The 14,034-nt window shown below is 62.8% G+C and overlaps 1 protein-coding gene across 7 annotated transcripts in view; it reads right to left on the bottom strand.

The window, feature by feature from the left end:
* Positions 1-14,034, bottom strand: part of NBEAL2 (neurobeachin like 2) — a 29,751-nt gene that overhangs the window by 8,482 nt on the left and 7,235 nt on the right. For 3 of the 7 annotated variants that reach the window (XM_060630860.3, XM_060630866.3, XM_060630862.3), the window contains exons 2-29: positions 12,891-12,979; positions 12,680-12,808; positions 12,495-12,576; positions 12,280-12,404; positions 11,989-12,071; positions 10,295-10,380; positions 9,916-10,198; positions 9,648-9,754; positions 9,059-9,139; positions 7,570-7,653; positions 7,043-7,141; positions 5,996-6,603; positions 5,786-5,918; positions 5,575-5,694; positions 5,036-5,357; positions 4,738-4,820; positions 4,539-4,631; positions 4,123-4,297; positions 3,868-4,001; positions 3,347-3,506; positions 3,051-3,153; positions 2,732-2,885; positions 2,462-2,620; positions 2,146-2,305; positions 1,874-1,959; positions 1,189-1,701; positions 356-534; positions 101-260 (exon numbers count right to left, since the gene is read on the bottom strand). In XM_060630860.3, coding sequence (XP_060486843.3) covers positions 101-260; positions 356-534; positions 1,189-1,701; positions 1,874-1,959; positions 2,146-2,305; positions 2,462-2,620; positions 2,732-2,885; positions 3,051-3,153; positions 3,347-3,506; positions 3,868-4,001; positions 4,123-4,297; positions 4,539-4,631; positions 4,738-4,820; positions 5,036-5,357; positions 5,575-5,694; positions 5,786-5,918; positions 5,996-6,603; positions 7,043-7,141; positions 7,570-7,653; positions 9,059-9,139; positions 9,648-9,754; positions 9,916-10,198; positions 10,295-10,380; positions 11,989-12,071; positions 12,280-12,404; positions 12,495-12,576; positions 12,680-12,808; positions 12,891-12,979 — 4,590 coding nt within the window. Of the gene's footprint in view, positions 1-100; positions 261-355; positions 535-1,188; positions 1,702-1,873; positions 1,960-2,145; positions 2,306-2,461; positions 2,621-2,731; positions 2,886-3,050; positions 3,154-3,346; positions 3,507-3,867; positions 4,002-4,122; positions 4,298-4,538; positions 4,632-4,737; positions 4,821-5,035; positions 5,358-5,574; positions 5,695-5,785; positions 5,919-5,995; positions 6,604-7,042; positions 7,142-7,569; positions 7,654-9,058; positions 9,140-9,647; positions 9,755-9,915; positions 10,199-10,294; positions 10,381-11,988; positions 12,072-12,279; positions 12,405-12,494; positions 12,577-12,679; positions 12,809-12,890; positions 12,980-13,585; positions 13,745-14,034 lie in introns of those variants that run through there. The other 4 variants (XM_060630861.3, XM_060630865.3, XM_060630864.3 and 1 more) reach the window with 4 other exon arrangements.

Genomic DNA, 14,034 nt, shown 5'->3' with positions numbered 1-14,034 from the left:
AGTGCACGTGTGCACTCGCCCACCTCCCACGCCGGATGCCTGCAGGCTCCTGTGAACACGCGGACTCATGTGGCCCTCACAGGCCCCTGAGCTGTCGCACCTTCTCACTCCACAGCTCCTGATTACCGTGACCCTCGGCGCACAGGAAGTCCTGCAGCAGGCGCAGCAGCCAAAGCGCCTGCTGGGTGAGGCTGGCCAGGACCCCAGCAGGGGCCTCTTTGATGTCGGTCAGGGCTGACTCCAGCATCATCTCCAGGAGGCTGGGGGTGGGCAAGGGACTCAGGTGTCCGCCTGGCTGTCTTGCTTCCCCTCAGGCGTCCCAGAGGCCCCTCGCCCTGCCAAGCTGTCTCCTCACCTGCGCTTGATGCAGTCTGGCGGGCGCACCAGCGTGGCTGAGGCGCCCAGCTGGGTGAGCACCGAGAAGACCTGGCCACGCTCCCGCCAGGCGGCCTCATCGCTGCCTTCCACGCCCCGCCACGCCACCGAGAACAGCACGTTGGTGAGCAGGTTGCACAACTCCTCCTCAGGGGTTTGCTGTGGGCACAAAAGGGTGTGGGGGTGTGGGCGGGGGTGGGAGGGAGGCACTGGCTCTTACACTATCCCTGCCGAGCACCCCTTGCCTTGCCGACCACTAGTAGGGACAGCTGGAGGCAGAGCATTCAGCCAGCAGACACCCTGGGGCCTGGAAGAATGGCGCAGGGGCCTTAGCCACTACCTGAATATTCTAGACAGAATCCTGGGGTTCCAAGGACTCCTAAGAACAGATGAGCTGGCTCACAAATTGCCCCACGGCAATCTCAGGCCCAAGAACCATACTGGAATTCTCTGGAGGAATGCCATAGAATAAGCAGAGACCCATGCCCAAACCCGGAAACCCAAGGCAGATTCCTTAGAACTATAATGCCCACAGGCCCTGTGAAGTGTCTGCCCTACAGGCTCTCTTGAGGACTTTCCAAAGCCTGGCTGGCGCCTCCACTCTGGCTCAGCATCGTCTGTCCCGTTCTAGGACCCCCTACCCCGGGAACACAACTGCAGATGACAGCAATGAGGCCGCAGCACCAGGGCTGACCAGCACCTATAGCCCTGATGTCAGACAAGACCCCACCTCTGGAAAGTCTATACTGCCTGCGCTGTGTCCCAGAGGTGTCCCTTAGAGTGCCGCAGTGGCAGAGAGCGGACCCGCCTCACCTGTGGGTTGCTGGTATTTGAGGTATCATCCCCACTGGTGGCGGGCTCCGGGAGGCTGCCGTCCTCTAGCACGTTGGAGAGACTAGAGCTATGGCGGCCATGGGCCACAGGGAAGGGCCGGGGCCCATCCAGTGGGGAAGGTGTGCCAGGCTGGCTGGCCGGAGTAAGAGTCCCACTGCCACCGCCACTGCCCACATTGTTGCACGAACCCACACTGGCCCGTTCCAGGCCCAGGTCAAAGGGTGTACAAAATGGAGAGAGAGCGTGGTAAAAGCTGTCAGGGTCGGGGCTGGGGGTTTCCGAGGGCAGGAAGACATCCGAAGACTCAGGTGATTCGGTGGGTGGCTTGCATAAGGCTGGCTCTGGGGATGTGGGTGTCTCTGGGGGAAAGGGCAGGGGACCGCCAGCTGTGGCAGCCTCCAGGACGTACAGCCGGGTCAGCACGTCCTGCCAGCCGGCCTGCCGGGCCAGCAGCTGCACTACGTCTGGCTGTCCGTGGATGAGGTGGAAAAGCTGCCGGGCCAGGGCACAAGTGAGAGACTCATCCAGCAATCTGCCCCCCAGACTCCCGTCCTAGGGCCTTCGCAGGGGGGAGGCCTCCAGAGAGCGCTCCTCACAGGAAGGTAAAGCGAAGCCCCCAGGATAGAAGCCCCCTCTTCCGCAAGCTTTCACTTCCCATACTCACCTGGCGACAAACGTCCAGGCGGACGCCGAGGTCAGCCTGGAGGGACAGCTGCACCACAGCCAACAGATCTGAGAGGTTCAGGCAGTCTGGGAAGATGGCCAGAGAGACTCTGAGGGACTGACCCCGGGAAGGCTCTGAGGGATTGACCCCAGCCCTGCTGGCTCAGCCTTGGCCCCTGTACCAACACCTTTCCTATGTCCACCTGCCCTGTTTCCTGAATCCATCACACCCTTCCGCCTGGCCTGCCTCTTGGCCCCGACTGAGATATATACCTGCCCCCAGGAATAGCTTGTAGAGGCCCTGGCAGAGCTGGGGCGAAGCAGCCCCCTCCGGCAGGCAGGCGATGAGACCCTGGAGACCGTATTCTCGCAGCCGGAGCCGCTGGCGACTCCGTTCAGGTAAGCGCTCGTTCTGCTGCAATCTGCGCAGGATCTGGGGCGGGGGGGGCGGGGGGGGCGGGGGGTTAAGCGTCACAGGGGGTTTGTTATCACTGGGGAAGGAGTTACTGGAGGAGGGGAAGTCACACCTCCCTGGCCCTCAGGCAGGGGCCATGTCAAACGGATGCTGGGGGGGGTGGGCTCGGTGTACCTTGCAGACTCGGTCGGGCAGCAGGGGCAGTGACCTTGGCTGCACCAGCAGTGCCAGCAAAACCTCAAGGTTCCCCTGCTCCAACAGGAAGATAGCCAGAGCCTCCTGTGCTGGTGAGCCCTGCAGCAGTGCCAGCAGCAGGTCCAGAGCACCCGCCACCTGGGGACACAGCAAGTGACACAAAGCCTCATTCTGGGCCGGCCGCTCCCCACAACACGGCCCACACTCCACCCCGCACCTAAGTCTCACCCTCAACAGCCTCCAGCCTACCTGGCCATCATCGCCTGTAGCCGCCAGAAAGCTCAGCGTGACCTGCAAGTGATCAGTGGCGGAGCTCCGGACCAGGAACTCCCGCACCAGGCCGAGGAGTGAGGTCTGCACTGTGCGCACGTCGTCAGCCGCTAGGGGGTGCTCCCGCTGTGGGCTGGGCCGGTCCCGGCAAGCGCAGCCACCCAGGGCCAGGAGAAGGCAGGGCAGCGGAGGGGAGAGAACAGGGAGGGCAGTGGGCAGGTGAGCTGGAGGGGGGTGGGGGGGAGGGTCGACCCCGTCCGCAAGGCCAGAGGCAGCTGTGTCAGCCCCGCAGCCTCACCTGTAATGGGTGCGCAGCGCATCCAGGATGAACTGAACCCCATACTTCTTCCGCAGCTTCTGTCTGTGCTCCCGGACGATGCTAGACATGTACTGGATGTGGCCTGAGCGGGCATCACCAGAGGCCTCAGGCCACCAGGCTGAGCTGAGCCCCTTCAGCTATCCCTCCAGGACAGGGCCATGTTCCCCTCACATGCCACAGGTCCCCTCAAGTCACCCGAAGCGGGGCTAGAACTTCTCAGAACCTCTACCCCCACCCTGCCCAGTGGCGTCCCTCATCCAAGGCCCCACACCTACCCAGGCGCACAGCAAAGTCACTGGGGCTCCACAGGTGGAAATTGAAGAGCAAATGCTGGTAGAGCAAGTACAGGAGGGGCCCACTGCCCTCCGCTGCCACCTGCTCCATCAGCAGCTGGGCAGACATGAGCACATTCATGTCCATGGCCCAGCTGGGGACCTGGGGTGGAAGGAGCCAGGGTGAGGTGGCAGGCCCTGGCTGCGTGCTCCTGAGCCTCCCGGTACCCACCCTGCCCTGCACAGGCGGATGGACACGAGCATCCTGCCTACTCGGAACCCTTTGCCGGCTCCCCACTGCCTGAGGCGCAAGGCCCCCAGCCTGCTATGCAGGTCTCCAGCCCCAGCAGGTGCTGATGCTTCCACCAGACCATCAGCCAAATCCTGCCACGCCTGGCAAGGCCCCACTCAGACGCCACCGCCTCTCCCAGGAGGCTCTCCTCAACAGACTCAGCTTCCCCTTCCTAGTCCCCCCACCCAGTCCACTTGGTCAGATAGGGCAGCCCCCTCCCCGCCTGCCCCACCTTGCGCAGCAGGGCCCCGATGATGGCAGGCCCCTGGCACTGCACCAGGCTCTCCTGGTTCACCGTGTGGCCCTGCAGGAAGTTCCGCAGCATCAGCAGAAAGGCGGCCACTGCATTCCTCTCCATGCGCTCTTCTACCCGCCACCAGGAAGGGGACAGATGTGTGTCAAGGGCCTGCCAGCGGTCAAGCACTCTGGCCTCCTTGTCATGGCAAGATTTCCTCGCCACCCCAACCTAGGCACCAGGGCCGCTTACCGGAGGACTTGCCCAGTGGGAGAAGCAGGCCCTGGGTGTTGTGGCCAGAGGTCAGTTCGGGCCCCACGAGGTCATGTGTCTCGGCTGGACCCGCCTCGGCCTCTTGGGGCTGTGAGGCCACTCGCTCCAGCAGGGGCAGCAAGGCAGCCATGCCTCCCACGCAAGTCACCACGTCCTAGGGGAAGGGCTGGCCGTGTGAGGGCAGCTGCCTGTCGCTTCCTGCCCCGTTCCACCCCAGCAGACCTTCCAGTCTGGGAACCTGGGTCCAGGGGAGTTTTGTTCTCTAGAGCTTTTCTCCCAGAGACCTCCCAGCCCACCCTGCACACACACACACACACACACACACACACACACACACACACACACGTGCCTGTGTTTACACTCTCTGCACACACTGCCCGCATGGGCACACACACCTTCACGTCCCAGGTCTCCACCCTGTGGCCTGTCAGGCGGCCATCCAGCCTGTGGCCAGGAGACAGGTCCAGGCAGATGTTGTTCTTACAGGCCTGCGGGCAGGCGGCAAGGGTCAGTTGAGAGACGAGGCGGCACACAGAGCGTGGGAGCCACAGGGGGACGGCGGCAGGGGCGAGCCAGTTGCCTCCCACCCAGTACCTGAGGTGAGTAATGGAGGAGCAGCTTGGTGCTGAGCTCGTGTAGTTCCCCCTCGGGCTTGAAGGGTGCCATCTCATTGGGCCCTGGGGGGTAGGCAGGGGGTTTCAGGCCTGGCTGGGCCTCTGGCCAAACCCCATCCAGAGCCCGCCTCTTCTCTGTCCGACCAGAGGACATATATGCCTAGGGACACCTTCTCCCTCCCCTCCTGGACCCCTAGTCTCTGGCCAGGGCACTTCATGAGCCCCAACCAGCCGCGTCTGGGGTGGGGCTGGGCCGGTGCGTGGCAGGTGATGCATACCCAAGGTGCTCAGGGCCCGCAGGGCCGCTGCCTGCAGGGCTTCGTGGAAGATGACCACGGCTCCCAGCTCACCCTCCAGAGACGTGGGGCTGCCCCACCGAGTGTCCTGTGTGCCTGCAAGGGTGGAGCTGATGCTGCCCTCCTGCAGGGGGGCCACCAGCCCCGACCCCCAGCCAAGCCCTGCGGTAGCCGGGACCGACTGGGAGCGGGACAGGGAGGGGTGAGTGTGAGCCAGGGCAGCGGGGACTGGTGGCGGAGGCAGCCCCGTGGTGGTGGTCGTTGTGCGGTGCCCAGCGGAGCCGATACAGCAGGAGGAGAAAGGCTGCGGGGCCAGGGTTGGGGGAGTGGTCAGGTCACAGCAGAGCCTGGGGCTCCACCTGCATCCGGTTCCTCACAGTGACCCCCAAGGCTGCACAGACCCCAGAGGCTGAAGTCTGAGGTCTATGTGGGGTGGGGGTGGGGGACACAGGGGCTGCAGGCTTCACCCTATCCAAGACGCTCCCGCTACCCAAGGCCTCCCCAAACCCTGCTTGGCACACCTCACTGAGAGAGGGGCAGCGGAGGGGTGCTGTCTTGACCAGATGGCCGTCTTTGTAGACATGGACCAGGTTCTGGCTGAAGGGCCGGCGCCCAGGCATATGGACAATGGCCACGCAGTGCTAGAACAGAAGCCACAACATCAAGCCGTGGGCTGGCACTGGGGGCCTCCTCCGCCCACTCCCCCTGGACCATAAGAGGGTAGAGGCTCACCCAGGCAGAGTCGGCAAAGGACACTTCAGGCAAGCTCATGGTCAAGTACTCCTTCCGGGTGCACACGGCCACCACCAGTGTCCCAGCTGCCGTGAAGAAGGCCTCAAACCCTGAGCCGCTGCTGGTGAAGAAGCTGGGGGGAGGCCAAGCCAGTTATGCCTGCTGCTCTCCTCACCCTGGCCCTGCACCCGGTCCCTGGAAGTTACCCACCTGTACAGCTGCTTCCGCTGGAGGGGCCGTGAGGGGGCCGGGGCCGGGGCAGGTGCTGCAGCCGTGGGGTGCAGACAGAGCCAGGCATGGAAGGTGAAGCCGGGTCCTGGCCATCGCTGCACGGGGGGTACCATAATACCGGCCATGCTGGGCGTGAGGTCAAAGTAGTGCAGGGCTCGTGCAGGGCCCCGGTGCCGGGCCATGCCCGACAACGCACGAATGATGGCACCGGCGTGTCGGGCATTCCCAGCCTCGGCTCCGCCCGGCCCCGAGTCCAGCCCTGGCGGGGGGCGCAGCAGGCAACGAAGCTCCAAGGGCCGCAGAGACACACGGCCCAATGCCTGCAGCAGCGCCAACAGCTGCTCCTGGCAGCGGACCCCCAGGGCGACCCCCGTGCTGAGCGTCTCCAGCAGGTAGCCCACCAGACCCGCCTGCACACACGTGGAGCGGCTGGCGGGGCAGCTGTCGCAGAGCCACCAAAGGCGTTGTGCGAGGAAGAGCCGCAGCTCCGCCGTGGGCAGGGCCGGCAGCCACTGCATCAGCATCAGCACGGGCTGCTCGTTCAGGATCGGTGGTGGTGGACATACGCTGTGGTCCCCCTCCACAGCCTATGGGGAGAGAGAACGGCATAGTTCCTGGGCAGCTGGCATGGGACGGGCCACCCTGCCAACAGTGGGACTCCCCGGCCTCAGTGGATTTGCCTTCGGCGTGGGAAAGCAACACGTGCTACCCCATCTTGCTCACGGGGCGGATCTGAGGTTCAGGAAAGTTCAGGGAAGTCCAGGACGAGCACCGTTAATTCCCGAGCCTTGGCTTTTGGTCTGGGTTGGCCCGCCCCAATGGCGTGTTCCCAGGATGATCTTGGGGCTTGCTCACACGTACCAGAATCTTCACCCCAGTGCAACTGACACATGTGCTCAGGCCACAGGTCACACTATGTACTGCCCACAGCCAACACAGTCCCCAGGGTGGAGAGTTCCCCTTCCAGGGAAACCCTCAGTCCTGACCGTCTCTGGGACCCTGACGCCAAAATGCCCCTGCCCTCACCATGTTGAGTAGCTCCTGCAGCAGCCGATGGGTGGGGGGACCTTGGCTCTGCAAAACCTCGTGCAGGTGAGGGTAGCCAATGCGCTCTTTAAACACCTCCTGTGCAGGGTTGTGTGGGGAAAAAGTGAGCATGTGTGTGGGCCCCGGGGCAAACACACCCCACGGAAACCCTGGAGGAAGCGTCATCTTCCAGGGCTCCCCCGCCGGCTCTGCCTCTGGGTTGCAGTGCTAGCAAGGGAAAGGGGCTGTGGGTGGATGTGGGGGCAAGGGTCCCCCTCAGAAGGCTCTAGATGGTGGTTAGCCCACAAGTATCCTCCCTAGTGCTTCCCTGACCCAGGATATCCAGCTGCCAGCACTGACCAATGACCATGTCTGCCCAGTGGGCTGAGCTGCACCCCAGAGGGCAAGACGGTCACCTCCCCAGCTCCCTTGCTCTAACAGCCACCAACCAGACTAGTTCTGGGGGCACGCGGTCAGCTTAACTGCCATCCCCCACCCCTACCACAGCCAGAACGCCGTGTCCTCACCTTGGCTGAGGGAGAGCCGCTCATGATGCAGGTAAGTACTCTGACTACGTGCACCGCGATGGCATCTGTGTCCTGGTCCAGTACCTTGGGGTGGGGAGGGTCAGTCAGAAGAACTGGGGGCCAGGGGGTCACAGCTGGCAGCCCCCTGCTCCCGGTGTAGGGCCAGGAGCAGGTGCCCCAAGGCACATAGCTGAGCTGGCTGGAGGCTTTGGGAGTAGAGGTACCAGGCCTCCTCCTCCTTGCTTGAGCTGTTATGACCCTCACCCTACCCCAGGGCCCCCTCTGAGGAGCTCGGCAAGGCCCACTTTGACAAAGAAGCCAGGAAGAAACCAAGACCAGGAAGTGCCTCACTGGGACACATCAACAGGGGACCCTCTCGCCATAACTCTTTATGCCCCTGTGTCTGGTAGGCTTACGGGCCCCCACCCATCCCCACCCAATCTAGACACACATGTGCAGGCAGGCAAGTGCCCCATCACCCATGATGATTGATAGGGGGTTGGGGAATTTAGGGACCATCAATCACAGGATGTTAGAACCGGAAGAACCTTCGAGACCTTTGAGTCCTACCCTGCCCCTTGCCCCTAGATCCAGGTGGAGACACTGAGGCTCACCCTGGCTGAACCTGACAGCTAGAAGCATGCGCTGCTCACTCGCCCTGCCCCACCCCTGAGGGCTGAGGGGGTCAGCAGGGCTTGGAGAATTTGTCAACAGGGGCTAGGCTGTATTTGGGCTCCATGGGGCCTGACTCCCCAAGTGACTTCACACGACCTCTTTCCCCTCTCTGGGCCTCAATTTTTTTCTCATCTGTGAAAACCGGGGGTCTCACCTGCCTTGCCTGCTTAGTAGATGAATAGATATGCAGGCTCTCAGAAAATAGGCAAGTGTAATGGCCACAGGGGGCTGCCTCATAAAGACAAAGCTGGGAGACTCTAGAGGTTGGGGCCCAGGTGTTAAACCACCAGAGAGAGGGCTCTCCACACAGAGCCCCTAACTGACAGCTTGCAGCCTCCTACAGCCCTCATGCAAGGTGAGGCAGGCAGCACATCATAAGGGGACAAGGGACTCCCAGTAACCTGCTTAAGGCAGGGACAAGGACCCATGGAAAGAAATGGCCCCATGTGGGGGACCTCCTTTTCTGTGAGTGACTACAGCCAAATCCAGTAGTATCTGGGCCTCAGTCTCCGCTTCTGGGAATGGGGGTAGGTGGTTGAGTTTCGAAGGTTCCTTCCAGCCTGGCAAAGCCAAACTCTAGCTCCCCATACAAATACTAGGCAGGGCACAGAACACTCCTGCCCATTCCCTAGGATAAGGATAGGGAAGGTGGGCGAGATAGCATGGGGGACCCAGCCCTGTTGCTAGGCCACACCAGACCTTACACATGTCTGCTCATTCCCCCTGCATAGGCAGGAAAGGCTTAGAGAGGGAGCCACAGGGGGTGGGGACCCAGGGAGGTGAGTGCCTGAGCTGGTCAGCCCCAAGGTGGTACCTTCTGGACATCGGGCTCGGTCAGTAACCGGGTAGCCAGGTCACTGTCCCCCTCAGGGGGCGCCCGGGCCTGCAGGTACAGCTGTGGGGAAGGGGGAAGGCACAAGATATAGGAGGCAGAGGAGAGAGAAGAGGAGGAAGATGGGGGGAGGGGTGGGGTTAGAGCAGGACCTGGGGAGGCTGCTAGAGCTCCACCCCAAGGGAAGGCTCTGTGTGCCCCAGGCCGATTGCCCCACCAGGCACTAAGAAGAATGGGGGAATCTGAGCTGCCCATCCCCTGCTCAGAACAGAGTCGGGGAGGGTGGAGCAGATAAGTGGGCAGGAGAAGGTACTGTATCTAAAACAGCTGAGCCCTCTTCCTGCCCTCGGACTTGGGGCTGGGGAAAGAGGGACCAGGGGCCAGGGCAGCTCCGGTCCTTCCAGGACATCCCCCTCCTATGGCATGCAGAGCCATCCTGAGCCTTAGGCCATCCCACCAGCCACACCCCGGCCAAGTCCAGCTCAGGTTTGCTCAGCAGCAGCTCGGTCCCCAGAAGTGGCTCAGCAGCCTCTGGGTTCCAGGCCCTCCCCCCCAGCCGGGCCCAGCCCACCTTGCTATTCTGGATGAGGCGAGTAAGGTGCTCAAAGCAATTGTTGCTGAGGAAGGTGGCCTGCAGCACCGGCCGGTCCTCACATGCCAGCATCATGGGGATGGCATCTGTGGAGGGGTCTAGGGTCAGCCCCGCTCGATCCCTTGTCAGCAACACCTCCGCTCGGCCTTAAACCTTCTTCCCGTGCTTCCCAGTCCTGCCTTCCATCGTCACTTAGACCTTTCCCTGCTAGAGCCACCTCCCCAAGAGCCTGGGAGCCCATACCCACCGAGCATGCTGACCCGTAGGGTGACAAGGGCCTCTTCAGGGCCTGGGCTTGGGCCCGCCGGCCAGTCGGCATTAAGGATGCGGAAGTAGCCCTCAAGCAGGGTTCGGAGCTCTGGCCCACGAGGGGGTGTGCGGCTGGCATGCAGGACATGTACTGCACCCACTAGTGCCTCCAGTGCCAGGGGCACTAGGCGGGGGTCCTGGGCTGGCCCATGGTCCCAGCCCCGTACCACACCCAACAGGCCCTGCACAGAGCCGGCGCTCACAGCCATCTGCCCGTTCTCCTGCAGGTGTGGGCAGAGATGGCAATGGTCAAGGCGCTCAACCAGCAGAGACCCTGAGATGGCCACCCTCTGGTCCACAGGCTCTTCCTGGGTTACCTTCCCTCCTGCAAGGACAGCACCAAAGAGGTGGACGAGACGCAAAAGCAGCACGGGAGGCAAGCCATCTGCATCCTGCAGGCTCTCTGGATAGGGTGAGTGGGCAGGACAGGACAATGTCACCAAGCTTGCAGGTGCCCTGGGGTGGGGGTAGGGGGCTGGGTCTGAGAGAAAAGACCTGGCTCTGTACTTGGGGGGTCTAAGATGCCATGGCTCTGTGCCAGGGTGTCTAGGGACAACACAGCCCTTCTTTGGGGAGCTTGAAGGGACGTGGTCCTGCCCGGAGAGCCTGGCCAGTTCCCCAGATCCTTAATCCCCAATGTGGGGACCCCAGGGTAAACACACACACCCCACCCCGCTTCCCCATGGCAACCCAGGGTTTAGTTTCTCAGATACAAATCTGGTCCCTCTACCCTGTGACGGTTGGAGCTTCCTGTGACCTGCTCCGGGGACTTTGCTGTATCTACCATACAGATGCCCCCCCACCCCCACCCATGCGCCTGCTGGGGACTTCTAGGGGCTTTCACAGCTTCATATGTGGGAGGCCCACCTGGCCCTGCTCCAGCAAAGCTGGACAGGATGCCAGGCCACAGAATGAAACCCAGAGAGCAGAAAGGACCAGCCCTGGGTCACATGAGTGGTGTGTATGGCGGGGGGCGGGGGTGGGGCAAGGGCAGGGCTCACTAGATTTACGTGGGATGGGGTGGGACAGCTCCCTGGACACAGGGCATTTGAAAGTGCAGGTGGCCTGGGCAGGGAAAGGAGACGGTAGGAAAAGACGTGGTAACTAGTCGCATTCCAGGACTAGCAGACCGGGTGCAGAGGGCAAGTGGGGCTGGAAAGGGAGGCTGTGGGAGGAGCAGGATCTGATCCGGAGGTGCCAGGCCACCAGTGAGGGGTTTAGGGCAACGGGAACAAAATCCAGTCTGTGCTGGGAAGTGCATTCAGGTTGTGGGACAATGGAGGCAGGGAGTTCCCCAGGGGCATCTCCTCTCTTGGGGCTGTAGCCCCTGCTCCAGATGCCAGGCCTGCAGTTCCACGGGACATCCCAGAGACACTTAGACACTTTCTGTCCCCACAGGCCACCACTTTACCAAGCCTGGCCTGCCCCTGTCCAGGCACACCTTGCCCTGTCCCATCTAAGGTCCTGGCCAGTCTCATTCCAATGAGAGGAAAAGAGGGGACCTAAGAGAAGAGGGCTCCCAGGGGGCACAGGTCCTGGAGGAACTGACCCCAGGACCGAGGGAGCAGGAAGTAGAGACACTTAGTGTAGACGTTGCCTAGAAGAGGGGTGGAGGCTGCAGGGACAAAGGGATTGGACCAGGGAGTTTTCAGATGGTCCAGATCAGAGTGGGGTCCAAGTGGCTGCGGGGACTCAAGAGGTGGGGGGGAAGGGGGAAGGGAAACTTATCTCCCCCACCTTATGGGAGGCCTTCGCTCCATCCCAGAAAAGAAATTACTCATTTTGTTCCGACGTGCCCTTTCTCTCCTCTCTGCCCCCGAAGTCCTCCTTGCCCCTCCCCGCGCCAGGGGCCCCCCTCAGTTTCCCGTGGTGCTCCCAGCCCTGTTTGCAGCCACCACTAAGCACAACCCATCCTGCCTCTGGGATGGGGAACTGCAGGACAGCAGGAAGGGGCTCAGGTTTGGGGGCGGGGCCAGGTGGGGCCTTGGGGGGGGAAGGGGCGGGGCCTGACCTCTGAAGAAGGCGCTGAATTCACTGGGCAAAGCAGCTGGAGGGAACTTGTATTTGCTCTTCTCCTTGGAAGTGATGACTTCCCTGGGGGTGGGGTGGGGGATGGGCAGGGGCCCGGGTGAGGCCAGGCACCCACCCCTCTTTGGCCATCCTCCTTCACCAGCCTACACCCGTGCCCCCTCCCACCTCCACACCTTGGCCAAAGCGGTTCCCCCCATTCTCTCCCCAGCCTTCTCTGGGGATCAGGGGTGGCTGGAGGGTAGAGCCCCCTCTGCGGTGGGCTGGCTCTCACCCACTATGCTGGCGCCGCCAGGTCTGGTAAGGGTCAAAGAGGCCCTCGCAGAGGAGGAGGGCATGCAGGGCCACGTTCTCCAGCTGCGGCCCACGGCCCTCCTGTGATGCATGGGCTCCTTTCAGCTGTAGGTATGGGGACAGGGTGGAGGGGGTTAGCTGGGCCCTGGCTACCGCCTACCACCACCTCCCCACCCAGGGTAGAGCCCACCTCACCTCTGCCGTCAACCAGGTCAGCAATGCCAGCACCCGGGGCACCAGCACCTGGCCCCAGCCCGCCTCTACGTTCTCCAGGTTCCTGGAGAGAGGTCACAAAAGTCACAGGCACAGGCCAGCCCCACCTCGGCCCACAGTTCCAAGCTGCCCCCCACCTCCCTGAGCCGAGAACAACACGGACTCACCTGCAGAGAATGATGAAAAGCTTGAGCAGCAGCAGGGCCTGCTCCAGGTCCCCCTTGTCTAGCTGCTCGGCCAGCACGTGCAGCGCGTCCAGCGGCAACAGCGGCACCTCTGCGCCTGCCTCCTCTGGCCTGCGGGGAGGGGGGTCACTAGGGCACCAGGCCCCTCCGTCTCCCTGCCCCGCCCCTGCCCTCCGTGGAGATTCAGCCTCACCTGCGCGGCTCCAGAGAGAACAGCGAGATGCTTTTCTCGAAGGCACCCACGAAGGCCTTCAGCCACTGCTGCAGGTAGCCCAGGTCCTTCTGCAGGCCAAGGAGTGGGGGGAAGAGCGGTGGGAGACAGAGAGGGTTCAGTGCACATGGGAAGGACAAGGGGGTGTAGACAGCAACGAATGGAGGTAGACGTGGGGTAGACAGGGGTTGGAGGCAGGGCAGTGCAGGTGGAGACAGTGAGGGACGGGGAGGGGAGGAGGATGGGAAGTTGGAAGGTCAGCATCAGAGGACTACCCCGCATGCTGACAGCTCTCACAGGCTCCCTGTCTGCTTTCCCCAGTCTCTGCTCCCACCTCCCTAACTCCTGGGGCCTCAGGCAAGCCTGACATAGGCAGGGGAGGGTGGGGCTTAAGTGTGCACAGTCCTGGGATGTGGCCATGGCCCACACTGGTGCTGGGGCTGAAGACCTTCCACCCTCCAGCCACCCCTGATCCAAAGCCTTGGGCTGGCCTCTGCCTTCCACCTTCTCTCAGCTCAGCAGCCGCCACTACCTCCAGGAGACCTTCCCTGACTATGGCTCTGGTGCTACATGCACACCATGGGTCAGGCAGACCCATGCACACGCACACTCCCCGCAAGTACAAGCAGAATGCCCTACCTGGCCCTGGGAACCTAACGCCCTCCCTGGCTGGTTACCTGGACCCCAGGCCCCAAAGCCGGCTCCATGGGCAAGAGGGGCAGCGGCTGAGCCCGAGTCTGGGCGCCGCCAGGGAAACTTTGGTGTGAACGGGAAATGTCCCCTCCCGCCCCGGCAGGGGCAGGAAGCGCAGAGTCACGGTGGGGGAGGGGGGCCGCTTCCTCCCGGCAGACCGCAGGGATGTGGGGGGGGCCCCCCCGGGGCACCCAGGGCCCTGCAAGAGAAGCTGCGAGGGACCTGGCCCAGCACTGGGGGCGGGGCCTGGAGTGCAGAGGGGCGTGGTCACCCTGCTCCGGGTGGGGCTTGGAGACCAGGGACTCGTTTTCCTGGCATGAGGTCTGGACTTGGGGAGTCAGGGCAGGCCTATCTAGGGACAGGTTCTGATCCCTGATGCTAATACGGGCCCTTCATTCAAGGCACTCAGAGCTTCCTCACCTGGATGCAACAC

The sequence above is a fragment of the Panthera onca genome, chromosome A2, assembly GCF_046562875.1.
Source record: "Panthera onca isolate mPanOnc1 chromosome A2, mPanOnc1 haplotype 2, whole genome shotgun sequence".
Classification (NCBI taxonomy): Eukaryota; Metazoa; Chordata; class Mammalia; order Carnivora; family Felidae; genus Panthera; species Panthera onca.
Note: the sequence above shows the minus strand (reverse complement) of the source record. Positions and strands in the feature narration are given on the sequence as shown.